The sequence below is a fragment of the Spermophilus citellus genome (assembly GCF_964194105.1).
Source record: "Spermophilus citellus genome assembly, chromosome: 9".
NCBI classification, from domain to species: domain Eukaryota; kingdom Metazoa; phylum Chordata; class Mammalia; order Rodentia; family Sciuridae; genus Spermophilus; species Spermophilus citellus.
In genome coordinates, this window is record NC_138191.1 from 53635164 (window position 1) to 53657224 (window position 22061).

A 22061-nucleotide genomic window follows, 5' to 3' on the forward strand; every position below is an offset into this window, starting at 1 on the left:
AAATCAAGACCTAAAAGGATCAGTTGTTTCCAAGTAATTCACCTGTGAATCAAGATAAAACTTAAAAAAATGTGAATATAAAACATTACATACCCAATTAGTTGAAATTCACAATGTCTGTCATCAAATTAAAAATAACCAGGCATGTAAAGATGTAGGAAAATAACGACCCATAAGGTGTATAAAAATAAGTAAATAAAAATGAATGCAAAAGTGACACAGATGTTTGAATTATAGAAGTTCATTAAAACTTGAGTACAACTGTGACCTACATGTTCAAAAAGTTAGAGGCATGGAAGATAGTGGGAGATTAAAGATGAACTTCTAGAGCTGGCAACTATAATGTCTGAGATGAAAAGTACACTGAATGAGATTAAAGGGAAATTAGAAATTATAGAGGAAAGACATTAAGTTTGAAGGCACAGAAATAGTAACAATTCCACATGAAGTACAGAAAGGAAAAAAGAGAAAAATAAAAGAAAAGAATATCAGTGAGCTATAGGACAACTTTGACTATCCTTACATAAATGAATCTCCCAAGCAAAAGAGTGAGAGAGATTGGGGAACAGAAACAATATTTGAAAAAAACCAAATCCATATGTTCAAAAGCCCAATGAAGTTAAAAAAAAATAGGAAGAAAGTATGCTAAGGCACAACATAATCAAATTACTCAAACTAGTGAAAAAGACAATTCAGGTCAATCAGAGGAAAATAAAAAGTTATATAGTATAAAAGGAAGATAAGACAACAACATATTTCTTCTTCTCTCTTCTACTCCTGCTTATTTTTCTTCTCCTGAATATTGAGATCGGATACAGGTGTGCTGTACCTATGAGCTATATCCCCAGCCCTTTTTATTTTATTTTTAAGACAGGGTCTCTCTAAGTTGTGGATGATCCTCCTGCCTTGCTCCAGAGTGGCTGAGATTACAAGCATGAACCACCACTCCAGGCTAACAGCAGATTTCTTATTGGAAACAATGCAAGTAAGAGGCAATAGTGAAGCAATATATTTAAAGAACTGGCTGAAAAAAAGCTCTTGACCTAGAATTCTATACTCAGTGAAATTAGCATTCAACCACCAAGAAGAATACAAACTTTTTCAGGAATACAAAAGATGAAAGAATTTACCAGCAGGGTCTCTTGCATTCTAATAGATGTTAAAGGAAGTCATATCCTTCAGGAAGAAGGAAATGATGCAAATTGGAAACATGGATGTACTCCAAGAACTTAGAAATGTAGAAATGATAACTACACAGTAAATATGATCTTTAATTTATTTAAATCTCATTAAAGGATAATTGCTGAAATATAAACAGAAAGCATATTAGGAGATTTATAACATAAAAGTAAAAAGTACAACATGGAGAAACATTGAAAACTTTATGCTATGTGAAAGAAACCAGTTACAAAGGACTGTATTTTATATGATTCCATTAATATGATATGTCCAGAATAAACAACTCCATTGAATCAGAAATGTAAGTTAATGGTTGTTTAAAGCAGGGGGCTTTAGGGAAATTGGAAGTGACTACTAATTGGAACATTTTTTTCCCTAAGAGAGGGATTGATGAAATGTTCTAAATTTGAGCATGTTAATGATTGTGAATCACTAGCTAAAATCATTGAATTTTGTCTTTAAGGTGAATTGTGTGGCAAGTGAATTATACATATTTCAGTGAGGCTGTTAAAGGGCTGAGCCTGTAGCTCAGTGGTGGAGTGCTTGCCTACTTGCCTAGCATGCATGAAGTCCTGGTTGAAACCCCAGCACTGCGAAAAATTAAAAAAAAAAAACAGTAGTTATAAAAATGTATTTATTTACAAAAGAAAAAAGTAAAGATGCTGTATATGAGGGAAAATATGTATGTATAACACAAACAGCATTGGGCAATATTTTCATCATCAAAGATTGACAAGAGCATTTCTACTGTACTGGAGCAGAAACTGATTTTCAGTGAAGACTCAATTGGTGGCTGAACATTTCTCTTTTTTCCCCCCCTCAATTGGAAGGATGCAGGCATTCTTCTGGGAACTATTCATGATCTTTCCTATTTGTGTAAATGTTTTCATACTAGTGTGTACACTATGTGAGCAGTGTGTGTGTGTGTGTGTGTGTGTGTGTGTATGCATGCATGCATGTGTGTATAACTGTTAGTCATATATATATATATTTTTTGTGGGGAGCAGTGCCAGGGATTGACTCAGGGGTACTAAGTCACTGAGCCACATCCCCTATTTTTATATTTTATTTAGAGACAGGGTCTCACTGAGTTGTTATATTTTTGGGTGCATCTTATTATTAAAGTTCAGTGATTGTTTGGAACAATGTCCCTGAATTAGGATGCAAAATAAAACATTTATCTCTAGAGTCCATTGCAACCCTTATATACTAAATCTTAGGGACCCAAAGAAGATGTAGAGTGGGGATGTGGTAGGAACAGTTCAGGTCAATTAGTTTTTAATTGTAACAGTAGTAAAAATATAAGACATTATTTCTTTCTACTTTAGGTTTAAATTTAAATTATTTTAAGTGAGATTTTTAGGCCCCTAAATTGGAATTGCTAGTGGGTTTTGTTAAAGAATTAGGAAGTCTCAATGTGATTTCATATTACATATTTTTCACTAGGTAATAACACTTTTTAAAAGGGGACTATTCTTTCTATTTTTTTTCAAACAAAATGAGTCAATAAAGAAGACAAAATATTACTTCTTAATTAAGAGAATAAAAGTGAGGAAAGTACTAATTATATACATGAGTTCTATGTTATTTAAAATAGTATGTTAAATTATATATTTCTAATGGAACTACTTTTAAATGAAGTATAAAATTGATCTTTTTCCTTTAAAAACTTTCTAAAACATCAAGAATATCAATTAATATTAATTAATACATTTTAAAACATGATTTGAATATATAGGCATAAATTATGGTGTATATGTGGCATATGTATACAGTAATTCTTTTCTGCCAGGAAATCAAAGTCTTCTATTTTTCATTGCTATGTCATAAACATTTTTTTTTCTTGAAGGAGATTTCTTAAAGGATACAGTTTTTTAATTTTAAAGAGCACAATAAAATCATTTTAGGAAATATACATCCTTCAGTCCTTTCCTGACTTAACCTTCTGGGCTCACATAGAACCTGAGCATTCCTCTGTGAACATATTAATACCCCTTTATTTTATCATTATGTCTTCTTCCTCCCTTGGTCTGCAGCTTCTGTTGTTGCAGGGAACAGTCTTTCATGTATTAGCGTTGTCTGTGCTGTCCTACAGAATCCAAAATTTTGACCCTAGAAAGTTTTAAAAGAAAATAACAACAAGCAATTAATTTGATTTTCCTTTCAGAACTTGTTGCTGGTGTTATATTACCAGAGATTGCAAGGTTCAGTTCAAAGTGTTGCACTGCTTCAGCAAGTGAGTTGCATGATTAAACCTTTGAAAACTCTGAAGGAAACAGAGGCAAAGGCTGAACTCCTATTACAGAGTGGTTAATGATTATATGACTTAAAATCTTTGTAACTGCTGACAAGGAGTGAATGGGGTTCCCTTTGTCCCCTGGAATAGAACACTAAGAAGAAAACAGAATTCTGCTGATTGTTCTGCCAGGAGCAACAAGCTTCCACTAGAAAGTTTGTTGCTAGTGGAAGTTTGTTGCTTTTTCTAATTTTTTAAATTTTGTTTTTTACTGTTTTCTTAAGAAATTTTTCCATTAACAACTTTTTTTTTGGGGGGGGCACTGTTAATATCTTTTCCAATGAAGTACTGTGCTTTGCTTTGAAGTCCTGTGGATACATAAAAACTATTTTTGCTTTTGAAAGTTTTAATGACTAGTTTGATGGGAAAGAACACATGTTAACAATTACTTGACATAATTTCCTACACGTCAAATGAGGGACAATGGCAAGTTTCTGTAGCAGTTCATGGGTATAATTTAATATATAGAGAGGGTCCATTCTGAGTTTTTGGAGGAATGGTTCTAGTTAGAACTTAAGGAAAGTTAGCATTTTAGACTAATGTAAAGCTGCCACATCCTAGATACAGTAAACTATGTAAGAAAAGGGATGGAAATAGGATTTTACATATATTTGATGAATGTATGAAAAAATTATAGGTTTTAGAATATGGATTTTCTTAGTTACCTAGTGGATTTAGTATTTTTTTGATCATGTAATAATGGCCCATCAATTCTTCTCCTTTTGAATTTTGTTTTGGGTTCTGTATAAATTCATGCATACATTCAACTCTTTTTTTATATTTATTTTTAGTTTTCGGTGGACACAACATCTTTATTTTTTTATGTGGTGCTGAGGATCGAACCCAACTCTTGCAAATATGAGACAGTATTCTAGCATGGAATTTCATATTTTTATCTTTTCTAAATATTTGTTTTAATTTAAATATATAATGCACAAGTGTTTTACAATATTAAGAAGCTTATAATTCATGCAGTGAAATTTTCAAATAAAATAATGTCTCATCTTTTTATGTATTTTCATATCATTTTGTACATATTTTATTTTCAATTCCTATAATGAAAATATGAAAATAGTACATTTTTCAATGTTATTAATGTTTCATTTTTCAAATTGTTTAAAGAATAAAGGAACATGTATAATTAGTAGCTAGTATTAAATTATTTGGCAAAATTGTTTTTATTTTATTTTGTTGAATTTAAGCAATACTATGTTATATCTCCTTTGGATATTATGAATTTTCTCCTTGAAAAAAAGCAATGTATAGAATCAATAGGATAACATTTGCAGTCTTAAGATAAAGTATCTTTTAAATTGAAGCCTAGTCTTAACAGTGTTTGCCTTCCAGAGGTAGAAGAATACTTTCCATGTCTGTTGTAAGACTGTTTTTATCCCCTTAGAATTAACATGTTAAATCCTATTGCCCAATGTGTGATATTTGTAGATGGAGCTATTGGGAGTTAGGGGTAGTTGAAGTTATGAGGGTGAGAACCTCATAATGGAATTAGGGCCCTTATAAGAACTGACAATCTAGAGCTTGCTCTCAATCTCTGCCTCTGTCTCTGCACATGAAGTCATAGTGAGACAGTAGTCATCTGCAAGCCAGGAAAAATGTTCTTAACAAGAACCAAATTACTCAGCATCTGGATCTTGGACTTCCTAGCCTACAAAATGAGAAACAAATGTCTAAGCTACTCAGACTATGGTATTCTGAAATAGTAGCCCAATAAGACTAATACAGTGTCTAAATCAGAACAGTAACCACCTTTGCTCTGCTCTATATTAAGAATTATATGGTGAATATCAAATGTGTACATTATGGTTTCTTTGTTTGAATTCTTCATATTTTTTAAGGAAAATAAAATGACTTTTTAAAATTAGAACATAGGTACCTTTTATGGGTGTGTATTTTATAATGAAAGAGAGTCATGTACTAGACCCTGCAAAGCCAAACAAAAGATTCATGTGGCAGACTTCAGCTTGCTGAGTTGGTGAGTGACACGATAGATGTGAGGTGTTAAGATGTGTAAACTATTTCTTTTGTGTTAACTATTTGTTCAATAGAAATGAATCATATTTCTTGGACAACATGACTAGCATTTTGAAAGGGTTTATTCCTTTCCACTTGATGAGTTTTTTGATGCTTTATAAATTCCTTATATTTTATCTGACCTGTCTTTCCTGGAAAGAAAATGTAATGTAAATCACTTAAACATGTTGGGCCAAAAGGTCCATGAGTTTTATATACAGTTGTATGTGTTACAAAATGTTATCTTCATTTCTATATATGTGTAATGGATGTTAAAATCTGTATTTGAATTTCATGACCCTTCTACACTGCTGTATTAATTTGTGAAGTGCATATTGGCATTTTTCAGGCAGTCTGCTTTTTAAATTGCAGGGCAGAGGCCAATGATAAATTCAGGGACCCATGACTCAGCTGGTGATTTGGTTTCATCTGAGATATAGCTCTATTTTTCATACTATCTTATTTATAGTTACCTTTTTACCTGTTGCTTTCATTTTTTTATATATTCCAAAACTTTTAAAAATAATCCCCCTGTGTTATTTAGAATTGACAGTACAGGAACTTGAATATATATTGGTTGAATGACAACTATAACCTAGTTTTCATACAAATAGATGAAATATAATAAGTACTTACTGTGTAAATCATTCTAGTTTTATTCATTATTTAATTCTCAAAACAATACCATGGGATAAGTACTATTATTGGTCTACATTTAGCAGTTGATGAAAAAGAGATTGAGGATTTAAACAACCAGAAAAATAGAAGAGTTAAGATCTAAGCCCAAATTTAAACTCAAACAATATGCATATTATTCTGAAAATAGTCAATAAAATGAAAGTTGTAGGATTTAGAACTGTCAGTGATTTCCTTCATCAATTGTTCATTTACTGAATGAGTTAGTTCCTTGCATATAGGAAAAATTGGTCTTTGTATAGAGGTATAAAATGAAAAAAAAATTGAAGATGACTTTCATTTGCTGTCATTACTTGGAAAAGTAGTCCAAAGTAGTCCAGCCTAAGGGGGGGGGAAGCTGTGTCTTGACAGAAAATAGAAGTACATTAAAAGAAAAAAAAAAGAGTCTGAAAATGTGATCGTTCTTGCTCAGGACCGGTTACTGCAGATTTCCAAGGTTTTGAGACTCCAAAGTTGTCTGTCCCAATGTGGAGGTGCATTTTTCCCTGTTTTGCTCCCCATTATCCAGGAGACTGACTGTAGGAGTTCTGAACTTGCCCTGTATCCAAAAGCACCTTGTACATTTGTAAGATATTGTTTAAACTAGTTCTATTTTTTTTAAATATGGCATTATGTAAAAATGTGGATGTGTAACCGATGTGATTCTGCAATCTGTATACGGGGTAAAAATGGGAGTTCATAACCCACTTGAATCTAATGTATGAAATATTATATGTCAAGAGCTTTGTAATATTTTGAACAACCAATGAAAAAAATAAGAAAATAATCAAACACTAAAAAAAAAATTAAACTAGTTCTGTACTAAGACTACTGACAGACTTGGAAGCGGGTGAGACAGAGATGGAGGCTTTATAAGCAAGGGAATGTTAAGCAAGTAAGTATTAAAAAGTGCAGTTCTCCATTAGTCAACATATGTTGATTGGTACCCGGGAGAGGCAATAAGTATTGATCAAAAGCATTAATAGATTGGTATTCTATGCTCCTATTAGTTGAGAATATTTGTGAAGGAAATAAGTGGATGGCAATATAATGTTATCTTGAAATCAAGTTACTTTTGTTCAATTATGAAAAAAAATGAGAACAGTGTGATTTTTATTGTCAGTACTTTTTTTTTTTTTGGTACAAGAGATTAAACCCATGAGAACTTAATCACTGAGCCACATCCCCAGCCCCTTTTATATTTTATTTTGAGACAAGGTCTTGCTAATTAATTTAGGGCCTTGCTAAATGGCTGAGGCTGGCTTTCAACTCGTGATCCTCCTGCCTCAGACTCCTGAGTTGCTGGGATTATAGGTGTGTGCCACCACCTCCCGGCCATCATTTGTATTTACTTTATTCAAGTTGATTAACTAAAGAAAATGATATGTCATCAAAGACAAAATTTAAACATAATTCGAATAAGACAGTATTTAATTCATCAATTTAATTCTGTAAGCACAAATGTTAATATATATGTATCTTTTTAATTACTCAGAATTATTGTAAGTACTAACTAGGATTGAACAGGAAACATTTGTTTATAATTTCAGATGCACAGGGTGAAGAGAGCTTAATGGTGCATTATATTTGGTCAATCAATATTGCACTACAAAACAAAGCCACATTTTTAGAAAGGGAACATATTGGTCAAGTGGCTTCCCACAACTGAAAATGAGCTCTCAAAAAATACTTAAGTTGCAGTATTTTAGGGCTATGGTTTAGTGTCTTTTTTGTTAAGCAAGGATTTGTGATTGTTGATTGTAGTCAGTATGGACCCTCTTTCTGCTCTCTGAGGAAATGCACAAAACTGGTTGCAGAATTCTACTGTGTGTTGCAGCCTCCAGCTGCTTCCCAGAACAGAGTGAACAAAGCAGGAACAATATGTAACTCACTTGACTTCCTGTGTACTGGCCCCAAATCATATTCTATCATTTCTTCAACTAAATAAAATTAGCACAGTTAAATTTTCTCAAATACTGTTTTTCTGCTTCCAGAATCAGCACTATCTCAAAATGATTGGCAAACTCAAAGACCAAATTCTTTGATGAGAGAAAATTCTCCCTCCGTAGGTAATAACCCTATATCTGAAGGGTTAATGGCCCTCTTAAAGCACTCGATTTATCTAGAGAGGGGGCTCTGTGACCCTGTTAGGACCTGGCTTTGGTCATTTCTTAGGAAGAATGTAATTTAGAACTCTCCTATATTATTCTGCCAGCTATTTAGTTATTGATGATATTGACTTTTAGTTTTAAAAAGTCTTGCTTTGGAAAATTGTTTTTAACAGCTCTCAACCACTCTCATGTCCTGTATTTTTATTTTATATCACTTTCATTTGGAATATTATTAAGTCAAATCCTTGGTAACCATTCTCCACAATCCAATTTATTTTTACCCAAGATCCATTGAATTCAACTCAGTGCCTTTTTTGCAAAAGGTTAACCCAATATTTCATGTTATGTTATACTTTCTACTTACCATGTGAAAGAAAAGTTACTGTGATAAGCAGCCAATAAATTACATTTGGAATGTTTATTCTCAAAAGTTACATTACTATGCCGACATAGATAAACATAATCATTTATCACAGTATGGATTGTGGAAATAAAACCTAAAATAAATGCAGCCATCTTTCTTGTGTATTACCCAGTTTGTTTGCTTTGAATGTTGGCCAGTATACCTTTAAAAAGTGTCATCATGTTATTTATTAATTTGGATTACAGTCTGAGATTAGTATGGTTCGAGCTGAAATAAATAAGCAAAAAAATTTTTTTAAAGAAGACAATGTCTTTAATTTTTCCTTTAAAATGAGATGACTTGGGTTTTCTAATACTGACTTTTGTTGATGAGTTGCTTTGGTCTTATGTCATTATGAAGAATAACCATTTGAAACTACAACTGTTTTGTGCATTTGTTGTTTAGAAGATACCTACATCTCATCAGATAGAGTAAAGTATTATTCTTTCACATGTAGGAATTACTAAAAATAATCTTTGTCAGATTTTTATTTGTCAACTAAAGCAAGTCCCAATGACGTTTACTAAAGTGGGTACATTATATAGCTAAATCAATTGAATATAACAATTTTTGGCTTTTTAAAAAGTTTCATGGTGTATTAATTCACATATTACCCATATAAAGGGTAGAATTCCTAGACTCTTCTGGTGTATTAATAAAGTTTACCACCAGTACCACAATCAGTTTTCATCACTCCAAAAAAGAAACTACAAACCCTTTTGCATTTGCTTTCTGTTCCCTACCCCCTAGTCCTAGGCAAACACTAATCTACTTGCTGTCTCCATACGTTTGCCTTGTGTGGAGATTTTATATAAATGAAAGCATATGTGGTATTTAGTAACTGTATCTTTCTATTATGATGATTATAATGCTCACCCACACTGCACAATTTTAAAAGTTTATTTCTGTATTGATATCTAATACTATTGCATTGTGATTGGAGAACTACTGTGTATTATTTAGTCCTCAGGTTCATTGAGCTTGTTTTTCAGCTAACATATCCTAGAAAATGTTTCATGCATACTTGAGATTAATAAATTATCACATCTTGATGATGTATAGTGTTGTTCAAATCTTCTGTTTCCTTGTTATTCTTCTGCCTGTGTTCTGTCCAGTATTTAAAGTGGGAAAATGAAGTCTTCAACTAGTATTCTCTAAATGTCTGTTTTCCTTTTAGTTTTGCCCTTTTTTGCATCATGTATTTTGCCTTGTTGGGCACACATATGTTTAGAATTGTTAGAGCTTCCTGATGGATGTTTCTTTATCATCATAAAACATGCTTTTGTGTCTAGTAGTACTTTTTTGTTTGGTTTGCTTAAAGTCTGTTCTAATACTACTATAGGTCACTCAAGCTTTCATAAGGTCACTACTTAAATGGTATCTTTCTCAGTCCATTTACTTTCATTCTATATATAACATTGAATCTGATGGTTGCTCCTTATGGACAGCACATAGTTAGATCTTATTTTATTATCAATATATTTTATACTGAAAGTATATATTTTATATTATTTTTTATAATTGCAGAATTACTTATACTCTATTATTGACCATTGTTTTTTTTTCCTGTGAACTTTAATACTATTTATAGTCATTTACTTTTTGCCTGAAGAATTTCTACTTGTACAAATTCTCTAATTGTCTTTTTTGGGGATGGGAGTGTTATATTTCACCATTATTTAATTTTTAAAGTATTTAAAAATTATTGTGCTTTATAATTTTTTATTATACATACACATATATATATATAAAAAACAGTGGGATTCATTTGACAGAATCACTCATGCATGGAATATAATTTGTTCAATTTCAGTTCCCAGTACCTCCTCCCTCCCTTGCCTTCTCCCCTTACCCCTGGTCCCCTTACTCTACTTCCTTGCCCTTCCCCCTATCTATTTATTGTTTTTATAAATTGATACTTGTTAGGAATACATAAAAGTGTAATTCACCATGGTACATTTACACAGCAAAATTTGATCAGTTTCATTCTACTGCTCCTCCCCTGTTCTGCCATTCCCCCTTGCCCAACACCCCTTCTCCATTTCTCTGATCCTCCTTCCATTTTCATGGTATCCCTACCATCTTCCCCTTATTTTGATCTTCTATGTATCACAAAAATACATTTGACCTTTTGACTTTCTGAGTCTGACTTATTTCTCTTATTATGATACTTCCAAGTTCCATTTACTAGTAAATGTCATAATTTCATTATTCTTTATAGCTGAGTAAAACTCCATTGTATAGATATGCTATATTTTCTTTATCCATTCATCTGTTCACAGGCATATGGGGTGGTTCCATAACTTGGATATTGTGAATTGTACTGCTATAAACACTGATGTGCTTGTATAAATATGGAATGCTTTTAGATCTTTGAGGTAAATCCCAAGGAGTAGCCTAACTAGGTCATATGGTGGTTGCATTCCTACTCTTTTGAGGAATCTCCATACTTATTTACAAAGTGGCTGTGCTAATTTGCAGTCCCATCAACAATATATGAGTGTACCTTTCCCCCCACATATGCATTAGCATTTATTCTCATCTGTATTCTTCATGATCACTATTCTTTTTGAAAGATAGTTTTGCTGGTTATAAGATTCTTGCTTGACAATGTTTTTAGTGCTTTGTATATTTGTGTATATTATCTCACTACTTTCTGGTGTCCATTGATTTTGATGAGAAATGAACTGTTAAAAGTTAGTTTTTTCTATATTATGCATCATTTTTCTTTTGCTGCTTTCAATAGTTTTTCTTTGATATTGACTCAGTATATTTGTTAATATTCTTTGTATAATATCTTTCTATTTATTCTACTATACATTTGTTGAACTTCTTAGATATGTAATTTAATAATATGTTTTATTTAAACAAAGTGGAGAAAATTTCAACTTGTATATCTTGTATTTTTTCTCTTCTCTTTTTTCCTCTTGTTCTGGTATTCACATGATTGTATTTTGTTTATTAACGATTTACCACAGACTTTAGGGCTTTGTTAATTTTTTCTTTATTCTTCTATTATTACATAATTTTTTTAAGTTTTTTGATTTTGCCAGTTTAAATATACTATTATATACTGCTGTGAAATTTTCATTTCAGGCATTGTATTTTTCAACTTGTAATTCTAGTTAGTCCTTTTTAATAATTTCTCTGTATGGATGTGTATTTGATAGAACATTATAATTATACTTTCCTTATGATAGCTAGTTTGAAACCTTTGTTAAATCTGATACTTGGACTTTCTCAAAGTTGGTTTTTGTTGCTTGTTTTTTGTGTGGATGCACATCTTATACAATCCTGTTTCTTTGCCTGATATATTACTCTGTTTTCTGTTACTATAATGAAATACTGGATGGCATATATTTTATAAAGAAAAGAGATTTATTTAGCACACTTTTAGGGGTTCAAAGTCCAAACCATATGGCATCAGCTCTAGAGAGAGCCCTTCTGTTGTCATGATGTTATGGCAGACAATATCTTGGTGCGAGTACATGCAAGAGGGAGCTCATGGTGAGACATGAAACCAGAGCATGGATAGGGGCTTGATAGATCTTGGAATCTCTCAATAATTTCTACCTACAATCTCTTAAAATTACCATAGTAGGTAGTGGCCAACTTCTAACATATGAATCATTGAGGTGGGTTGGGGAACACCTAAACCATATACAGATCATAGCACATGGCTTCTAATCTTTTTAAGCATAAAATTTAGAAAATGTATTACAACAATTCTCTATACTGATCCCCACTCTGGAGGGATGGTGCACATGTCGTTTTTTGGGTATTTGTTGAATGACTGATGGGTTATTTTAGAGAAGTACATTTCTCCTTTTGTGTGACCCTCCAATAGCCTCAGAGGGTGCAGCCATGGACATGTGCAGTTGTTCTGTCATAACTGGATTTAGCAGAGCTCTCCTTCCTCTTTCCACTGATCTCTGTTGAACTGTCTGCCTCTATTTGTATCATACCTAGCTCTTAGTTCCAGTGAGTTCTGATTGATTGCTTTATTGTTTTTGAAAAAGCCCTGGGATATAAATAGTTCTACAACGTGATTCAGTTAAATTTGTATCCCTCTTCATCGGTAGTTTTTGAGGTGAGTTTTTGCAGTTTTTTTTTTTCCACCCCAAGAGGGCTTGTCTGAACTGTCTTTTCTCCTGATGAACTGTCTACCTTCATGGTTTAGTTTATTGCTTTCATAGAGTTACTTGGTTCTTCGTAATTTTTGTTATCAAAATCTTAATTGTTCTTAAAAGGACTCTTAGACTTGAACTTCCCCCACATCGGGGTTCAGATAAGATAAGTTTCTTTAGGAGAAATTGTCCTTCATATGACTGCCTTTTCTTTTGGGAAAATTCTCTGGACCATGGCTCCAGAACTTAGGATGGTGACAGTGCCTCACTTTGAGTGACACTACTCCTTAATAAGCAGGTTTGCTCATATGCAAACTGCACCCCATGAGTGAGATGAGGTGAGGGTGAAGGTCCCCAGTGTAAATGATATGCTGCCCCTCAGGCAGAGACTTTGCTCCCTGAGTATGTCTGATTGTACCAAGAAAGACCCTGAACTCTGGGCTGCAGTTTCCTGGAGTTTAGTCCCTGAATAGCAGGGAGTGGCAGTATGAGAAATAGTGGCATTTGCCCCTCCATGGGAGATAACATGGCCTTCAAGCAGGGCTGGTGATAAAAGGAAACATGTTTTCTTGGTTGAACTCATCTGAAGTGGAATGACTTTGACACTGAACTGAAGTGGGGAAAGGGAGGGTTAGTTTATTTTTCAAATGCTATAGATCCTTACTATTCTTTTCAAGTTTTAGTAGATTTTCTTCAATTAATGTGCCTTCATTTGTTATTTGCCTTTAGGACAATTTCCTGAGATTTTATTTATATTTTTATTAGAGCTTTATAAATATACATAGTAATGGGTTCATCCCCAAATAATCATACACACATGGAAATCAATTTCAGTTCACAATATCCCCTTTTTCTCCCTAACCCCCTCTCTTCCCCCGTTCTCCTTCCTCTACTCTGATAGACTTCGTTTTTCACTCTTCTGTTTATATTTGATTGATTGTTTTTTACTTACACAGAGAAGAGGAATTCCCTGTGGTATATTTGTATATGCACATAACATGAGTTTTAAAGAATATCTTTCACATTGCCTCCCCTTTTCCATCGCTCCACTCTGCCTCTTTATCTCTTTCTACACTTTTGATCTTCCCTATATCTTTGCATATTCTATTCTGTTCTTCTCTTCTCCTTTCCTTTATTTTACTCTAGCTTCTGAATATCAGAGAAAACATTGGACATTTGGCTTATTTCACTTAGCATAATATTCTCTGTTTCCATCTATTTACCAGCAAAGGCCATAATTTCATTCTTCTTTATGGCTGAACAGAACTCCATTGTGTGTATATATATATATATATATATATATATATATATATATATACACACCACAATTTCTTAACCTATTCATCTGTTGATAGGAATCTGGGTTGATTACATAATTTAGCTATTATGAACTGTGCTGCTATAAACATTGAGGAAGCTGTTCCAGAGATTTTAAATGGTTATTTTTTTTGTCACTAGTTTTTGTCAGTTTGTTTTGCTGGTTGTTGGTCAGAAGAGGTCTTTATGCAACCATTCTGGGAATGATTTCCTAGTGGTTATGTTTTAAAGACTTGCTTGAGTTGGGTGTGTAGTCATCTTTTTGTTGCTATGACAAAATACCTGAGAAAATCAACTTAAAGCAGGAAAGATTTACTTTGGTGCATGGTTTCAGTCCATCATCAGATATTTACAATGCTATGGGGCTGTGATAAGGCAGAACACTACAGTAGAGAGGGTTTTGTTGGGCAAAGCAATAGTTTGACAATAATTGTTCATTGAGTTACTCAGGTTCCATTTAATATTACTTATACATGTGGTTATAAGTGTCTTCTACCTTCTGTGTTAAAAAAATACATTTAAATGTACACTTCACCTTTGGATAAATTTGAATCTAAATCCCATACTCAGAATAACTGAGTTGTAATTCAATCTCTTCTCTAGATTAACTATGGATTTTAAGCAGGGTACTTATCTGCCATTAACTTATTTGATCATCAAAAATATTGAGCAAATAGTAGCTGTTTATAAGTTAAACAATATGATGTTTGTGAAACCATTTGACCTCTAAAATCTTAAAATTGAGAGTATGTTATTGTCATTTTAAATCAAATACACAATAAGTTGAATTGTTGCTTTCTCATTTTATTCTTTCCATACTGATAAATAAATTTATAAATAAAATAAGTAATAAATTTAATACTAAGTATAAAATTTATGTTAGAAAAATATAGTTTATATCATTTCTAAATCCTTCATATTATCATGTAATAAATGTTCTTATAAAATTAGCTAAGATATTACCTAGAAAATGATTCCTTTAGATCAATTTATTTTGGAATTGCAATAATAGAAGGGGAAACAACATTTTTAGCATATGTCTTATAGTATAATTTTTCCTTTATCTGTTAAGTTACTTTGGCATTTGTGACAGTATTTTGAGATCCAAATATGGGTTCATTTTCATATGCAAAAAAGATGAACATTATATACTAATTTCCAAAGAATCATAAAATCTCGATTTGGAAGATGATTTGGGGGTTGGTCAAATCTAACAGGAATTTCATTTTTAGGACTTATCTCAAATTCTTACTAAGCCTCCACATGAGGAAATCATGGACAGAGAATTGCTGTTGCACATAGCCTCTGGATTCCATTTTCACTCTACTTTAGATTTTAGGGTGTTTATAGTTTAGAAAGCATGTTGTATCATGTAGTTTATTTATTTTTTACTATAGTATTTTGGTTTAGGTTATGGCCCATTTTGCATGTGAGGAAATGAAAGATCAAAAGGATAAGCAGTTTGCTGAAAGTTATGTGACCAATAGATATTAAGAACCAAATTCACAATTTTGAATATCTTATTTCACAGGCATGGGCATATGCTACTCACTTGGTGTAATATGTCAGAAATTCAGCAAATTCTCTACTTCTTCAATTCAAAGCATTCACTGTTTAGGAGGAAGGAAAATTCATAAAGCAACAGTTCTATTTAGGTTGGTGGTCCCTGGTAGAGATATTTGTATGTTCTAGGACAATCAGATCTATGCTAGTGCTCTACTACTTTTTTTTTTCTCCCAGAACTGGGATTGAATCAGGGCCTTGCACATACTAGGCAAGTGCTCTAACATTGAGCCACATCCCTAGTCCCAGAATCAGATTTGGATTAGTCAGGGGAATTTTCCTGGGAAGAACAAGACTTTTGAGATGTGCATTGTTTTAAATGACTGCAATAAAGTTAGTGTGACTTCTAATGCAATCTTAGCTGATATTTTTTTGAATATCTGAATCTAAATCTCCCTCCTTAAATATCTACAAACTTGATTCTGCATTCTCCACTAATTCAAAATAATTAAATTCCTTTTCCATATGAAAACTTTTCAGCTACTGAAAACCTCTATGTCTCTTCTGTATCTTTTCTCCAGGATTTTCTTCAGGTATTTCATATTGGTGTTTAACATGTAAAAATGCTGAAAGTTGTTGGGGAAATGTTAATTGTCATCAATAGTTCTTTTCCTGTGGCGGAATTATAATTTTGTAGTAGTTGTTAATATTTATTGGTTTATTTTTCCTGAATAATAATAATAATTATTATTATTATTTTGCCAAGAGTTCCTTTTGGAGAATTATTAGAAAATATAGTAGGAATCACTCCACTTGTATTTTGTCCAGATTAGGTAACACTGACATTTAATGTTACCATTTTAACATTAGGTAAGACAACTATTTGAGGTGACATGTCATGTTTTGGGTGTATTTTGAGCTTTGGATCAATTCATGCCAGTAATGTTATTTTCTTTGTTAGTTTTTCTCCAAAAAACAATTTTCTCCTTTTCACTTTTTCCAAATAATTTCTGTTTTATTGGGATTTCCCCATGCAGTTGCTTTCTTGTTAAGCAAAATACAAGAGTTATCAGTTTTATTTATTTTTTAAACCCTCTTGCTAATTTTGGATCTAATTTGTTTAGACCTCATGTAATCTGTTCTCTCTCTCTCTCTCTCTCTCTCTCTCTCTCTCTCTCTCATATCATAAATTTTATATCCTAGTTGAACCTTTCTTTAGGAGGGGAATGGATGATTCCTAAATAAAATTTTGATTTTTTAGTGCCAACATATTTACATATTGTTATTTATTATTTATGCTGTCTTCAGAGTATCCTGGCTTTAAATCCTCGGATGCAAAATCATGCAACTCTGCGTTCCACTTCGGCCAAGAAATTAGACAAGAAACATTGGAAGAGAAACCCTGATAAGAACTGTTTTGTAAGTACAACTGATAACATGATTTCCTGAAGAAAATTTTCTCGTTCTACACGTTCTAAGACAAGATTTTACATATACTTAGAAATATAGTTAAATATGTATAAAGTACAGCTGTGATTTTTTTCTTATATTACATATTTTATATTTGAATATTATAAAAACTTTAATTCTGTTTTTAAAAAATCTTATGAAACACTTAAATTATATGAATTTAGTTTGATGCAAAATTTTCCTTTCCTGAAAATCCTTAAAATTTGTTTAAAAATTGTTTTGTGCAATAAAACAATTTTATGAGAGTTTCTCTTTTAGATATAGTCTCACTGATGGTGGTTTTAGGCATCTACAAACTGTTTGAAAATGCGCTCTTGTGAAATTTCTGAACTTTAAAATGTTCAGTATAAACAAATAATATTCTCAGGTGAGGTGTAGGAGCAAAAAATAATTACTCTGAGGTTTTTGATGGCTAGAACTTTATTTGACTGAGCCTATGAAGTTATCCACAGAGCTGGGACTGTGAGGTCATAAGCGTTATAAGGACAACCTTGAAGGCAACATTTAAAATACTATCTGAGGGATATGTAAGTCTTTAAATTTGGAAAGAAGTTTCCTTTTTACTCTATTTCCGCACAATTGATTTTTCCAAAATAATTAGGGAAACCATTAATATTATGAGCTTACTTGACATTGACTCTTTTGGTACTTTGTGTATAATGTCCTGTAATATTCATGATTATAGTGTTGTTTTTCTCTCTCTACATTCTAAGGATGGAATTGAGGATGTGTGCTCACGTGTGTGTGTGTGTGTGTGTGTGTGTGTGTGTGTGTGTGTGTGTATTTAACTACTTTTAAATTTTTATATCACTGGCAACCCAGCAAAGTTTTTGAAAGCAACAAAGAAATAAAAACACAGAGAGACAATATTGCATATGGCATAAGAAGACCTTATAGCCACTTAATAGCAGACCTGGTTTTGGAATTCAGTTTTCCTTGTTCTACTTCTATGAGTTTTGCCTCCAAGTTTCTAGTACAGGTCTTTGGAAGAACACTGATATGGTCTGAAGTAGATCAGGTGATAGGCTGACTATGTACCACGTCCTTGCAAAAAGATCTGAACGATTGAACTGCATTCAGAAAAGAACCATGTAATTTTCAAATATTTCTTGAAGAGCACCAAGTTTCAGTCTCATTTTTAAATGTGTGAGACCTTGATCCAGAGAAATTAGATAACTTTCTTGAGGCCTCTCTTTCATAGGCTATCAAACTATGGTAAGAGTTCTATTCAGAAAAAAAAAAGGTTTCCTCTATTCTGATGGTTACTGTTGTTAGATTATTTCATGGAGATTATTTTTATTCTATAATATGATCCTAAAAATTAACTCTCTTATATTTAAAAAAATATTGGTGAAAGTACAATGAGATAGTTCTTCTCCATTAAACATGTATTGACACATATTTTTAGTTAAGTATATGACAGTATTTTTGATAACGTTCATTAATACCTTTGTTAGTTGCTAGGGTTGCTAACAAAGTACCACAGTTTAGGTGGTTTAAAGAATGCAAATTTATTTTTACTATTTTGGAGACTAGGAGTCTGAGATCAAAGTGTTGATTTGTTCCAGAGGCTCTTTCCTGGACGTGTGGTGGCATCTTCTCCCTGTATTTTCACAGTCTTCCCTCTGAGTGTACCTGTGTCTAAATTTCCTCTGCTTATAATGATACTAGTTATATTTGATTAGTATCTATCCAAATGACCTCAGTTTACTTAAATTAATTCTTTAAAGACTGTCTCCAAATACAGCCACATTTCAAGGTACTGAGGGGTTTGGATTTCAACATATGTATTTTGGAGGGATACATTTGAGCCAATAAAAATATCTTTAAGTTATCAAACACACCTAGTAATTCATCTTCTAGTAATAAATCTGAAGGAAAGAACTAGGAATGTAGGTGAAAATTATTTTGAGTTGAAAGAGGATTATCTGAGCCATTTTTTATTCAGTAGAGAAAATTGTAGGGGAAAATATACTGAATTCCATCCACTGGGTCTTGGTAAATTTGAGCAGATCCATTTGCTGGTAAATTGTGCAACCATTCCAATTATTTTTTAAATGGTTAATAATCTGGATAAAAGCTCAAATATACATTACATGGTAAAGGCATGAGGCATCACTGTATTCAGTAGTGATTGTGTGCACTTCTACACACCCATGTTTTGGCATGAATCCACACAGAATAAAGAAAATATACCAGAATATCAACAGTGATGATCTCTGCTATATTGGCATTTCTGTACATTTCATATTTTCTACAATGAGTGACTGTTAGTGAAAAAATAAAATGAAAGGTTTAAATATATGGTAAAATAATAATCTCATTTGGTAACATCATATTAATTACTGTGGACAGATAAAGTCTATTGACAAAGTAGCGAGGTTCATTCCCAAAGGGAAAATATGGAGCTAAGGTTCGAAGTTAACCTCAGTGCACTTAATGAATGTTCTTCCTTTCACTTTTATTATTATCCTCCTTATGCTTGAATGAAATTATCACCAAAAGATACTTGTTTTTTAATTTAGGAGTTTTTGTTCTTGTGTCTTATAATAATCTAAATTGAAAATGCTTTGTAGGTAAATCATAAAATGATTTTGAAAGGTAGAAGGCAGATGAGCCAGGGGTACAGGAACTGAAGAAATCAAGTCCTTGAATTTTCTATTTTCCACATATATTCAGAGCAAAGAATTTGGAAGCCTGGAAATGCTAACAGGTATACACATGTAGTAGCCCCAATAAAAAACTGCTCTTTCTACTCAAAGAACCAGGAAAGGATCAGCTGAGTAAAACAGAAAACTCTTAGGTAGGAACTGAGGAACTGCTCTGCTCCAGCCAAATCCTAACAACAACAACAAAAAATCTGGTCCTTCCCTGATACGCTAATGAAGGCGAGTTGGGAACCCAGACTTCTATTAATGAGATAATGGGATGCCCCACACCCCTACTGTAGTGATGTCACAAGCAGAATAGGGAACAAGACTTTCATCTCCACTGGTTAGCTGAGCACCAGTCACTAGTTTCCTCCACCACCTGGAGGAGAGGAGGGCAGGGATGAAAAAAGAAATAATGGCTAGAAGCCTCCCAAATTTGACAAGATATAAAGTTACAGATTTAAAAACCTGGGTGAAGCCCAAAGAAATCTATAGGAGGCACACATAGTTAAAATGAAAACTGAGGACCAGAAACTATCTTGAAAGTGACCACCACTCTTTCCTCAAGGAAGGGAACACTGTTGTGTGTAGCTGTGCCCCAGCTCTGTGGATCTGGCATTGACACTGAACTTGGCTCAGCCTTCCCTCCCTTTTAACTTGCTTTACCCTTCCTCTATGGATTTTCCAGAAGATTTTCCAACACTTGCTCAGTAAATATGTATACCCAAATCTTTCTTGAAGTTTGGTTCTATGCAAAATTAACTTCAGATTCCTAAAATTGTCATTCTGGTCCTTGTTATGGGGAGCTGCTTCAGAAAACACTTAAGTCTGAATTCAAATCAAAGAGAGCTTTATTTATCTGGCCAGGAACTTTCACCCACCCACAGTGCTTCAGTCTCTGTGGGAGAACAGCAATTTCCTGGCCTGTGTCTTGGGAATTTAAGGACAGAAACTAAAGTTCAGGGACTTTCCTTAGTATCATGCAAGCAAGCCAATCATAGAAGCTAAGAGAGCAATTAGCACAGCAACTCAAGACAATTGCATCTTGGGTTTGAGCAGGTGTTAAGACAACCTTATCCTGAGTTCCAGAAGGTGGTTAGTGGAGGCTAGAATGTACTTCAAAGTCTTGGATCACCAAGACCACTATATCCTGGGTTGAGTACATTTTGTGGGGTATAAGTACAGAAAACAATATATTATAAGAAAACAGCTTTCATTTCAGTTTCTCATAAACAGCTCTTGTAACATAATTTTTATAGAAGGCAGCAAAATGGAATCTTAGGCCTGTCTATGACAGTTCTTGCTTTATAATTGTCTTATCTCACTTATCAAAAACTTATAATTATAATCTATATTTTTACTAATTTATAACCTATAGCTTACACTCTTATTGATTGTATTTATCATTTCACACCACAACCGTCCTCACCAGCAGCACTCTCTTTACCCTGAAGTCTTTTCTTCACCTGTAGTATACTAGACTCATTGGTTTTCTTCTTACTTCATTGGCACCTCTTCTTGCTCCTTCTTGACTCTTTTATAATTCCTCATCTTACTCCTAACTAAGGCTTAAATCTCAATTGATCTTTCTTCCCTTTCTTCTTTTGAAATACTAATTGGTGATCTTATTTTGTCTCTTAAAGTTTAATACCATCTTTAGACAAATGACTCCTTTATTTCTATCTTTAACTTGCATTTCCATCTCGGGCTTTATAACCAAATGCCTGTTCAATAACTCCTCTTAGTTGTGTAATGAGTATCTCAAACATTTAACATGTTGAAAATCCCAAATTAGTATCTTGCCTCCAAAACCTATTTCTTGGAAATTTTCCTATCCATTCTTTCACTTAGACCAAAATGTTAAAGCATTTGATTTTTTTTTATTTCTTTCACTATCCATAACTAATGAACTAATCAGCTGTGTCTTCAAATATATCCAGGATTTGACCTGTTCTCACCACCTCCACCAACATCAACATTTTTAAGCTACCACCACCATTTCTCACCTGGTTTTATTGCAGTAGCCTTGAAATGATCTTTGTACTTAACTACCTTTTATAGTGGAGAATATTCTTCACCCAGATGAGGAATACTTTTAAAAATTATATGCTTACAACCTTCCAGGATTTTCCAGCCAACTCAGGGTTTGCATAGCTTCCTTTGCACAATTTTCTTTGCACAATCTCAGCGAGGCCTTCTTTGGATGCACTATTTAAAACTCTAACCTGCCTTTTTATATAGCTCTTCTTAGATTTCTTTGCTTAATTTTTCTTCTCAGCATTAATTACCACTTTTTATTCA

General features: G+C 33.0%; 1 protein-coding gene across 2 annotated transcripts in view; it reads left to right on the top strand.

The window, feature by feature from the left end:
• The window catches only part of DPYD (dihydropyrimidine dehydrogenase), an 824864-nt gene that overhangs the window by 19108 nt on the left and 783695 nt on the right, over nucleotides 1-22061 (top strand). Inside the window, exons 2-3 of one of the 2 annotated variants that reach the window (XM_081305920.1) lie at nucleotides 3347-3415; nucleotides 16948-17058. In XM_081305920.1, coding sequence (XP_081162046.1) covers nucleotides 3347-3415; nucleotides 16948-17058 — 180 coding nt within the window. The remainder of the gene's footprint in view (nucleotides 1-3346; nucleotides 3416-16947; nucleotides 17059-22061) is intronic. The other variant, XM_081305921.1, reaches the window with a different exon arrangement.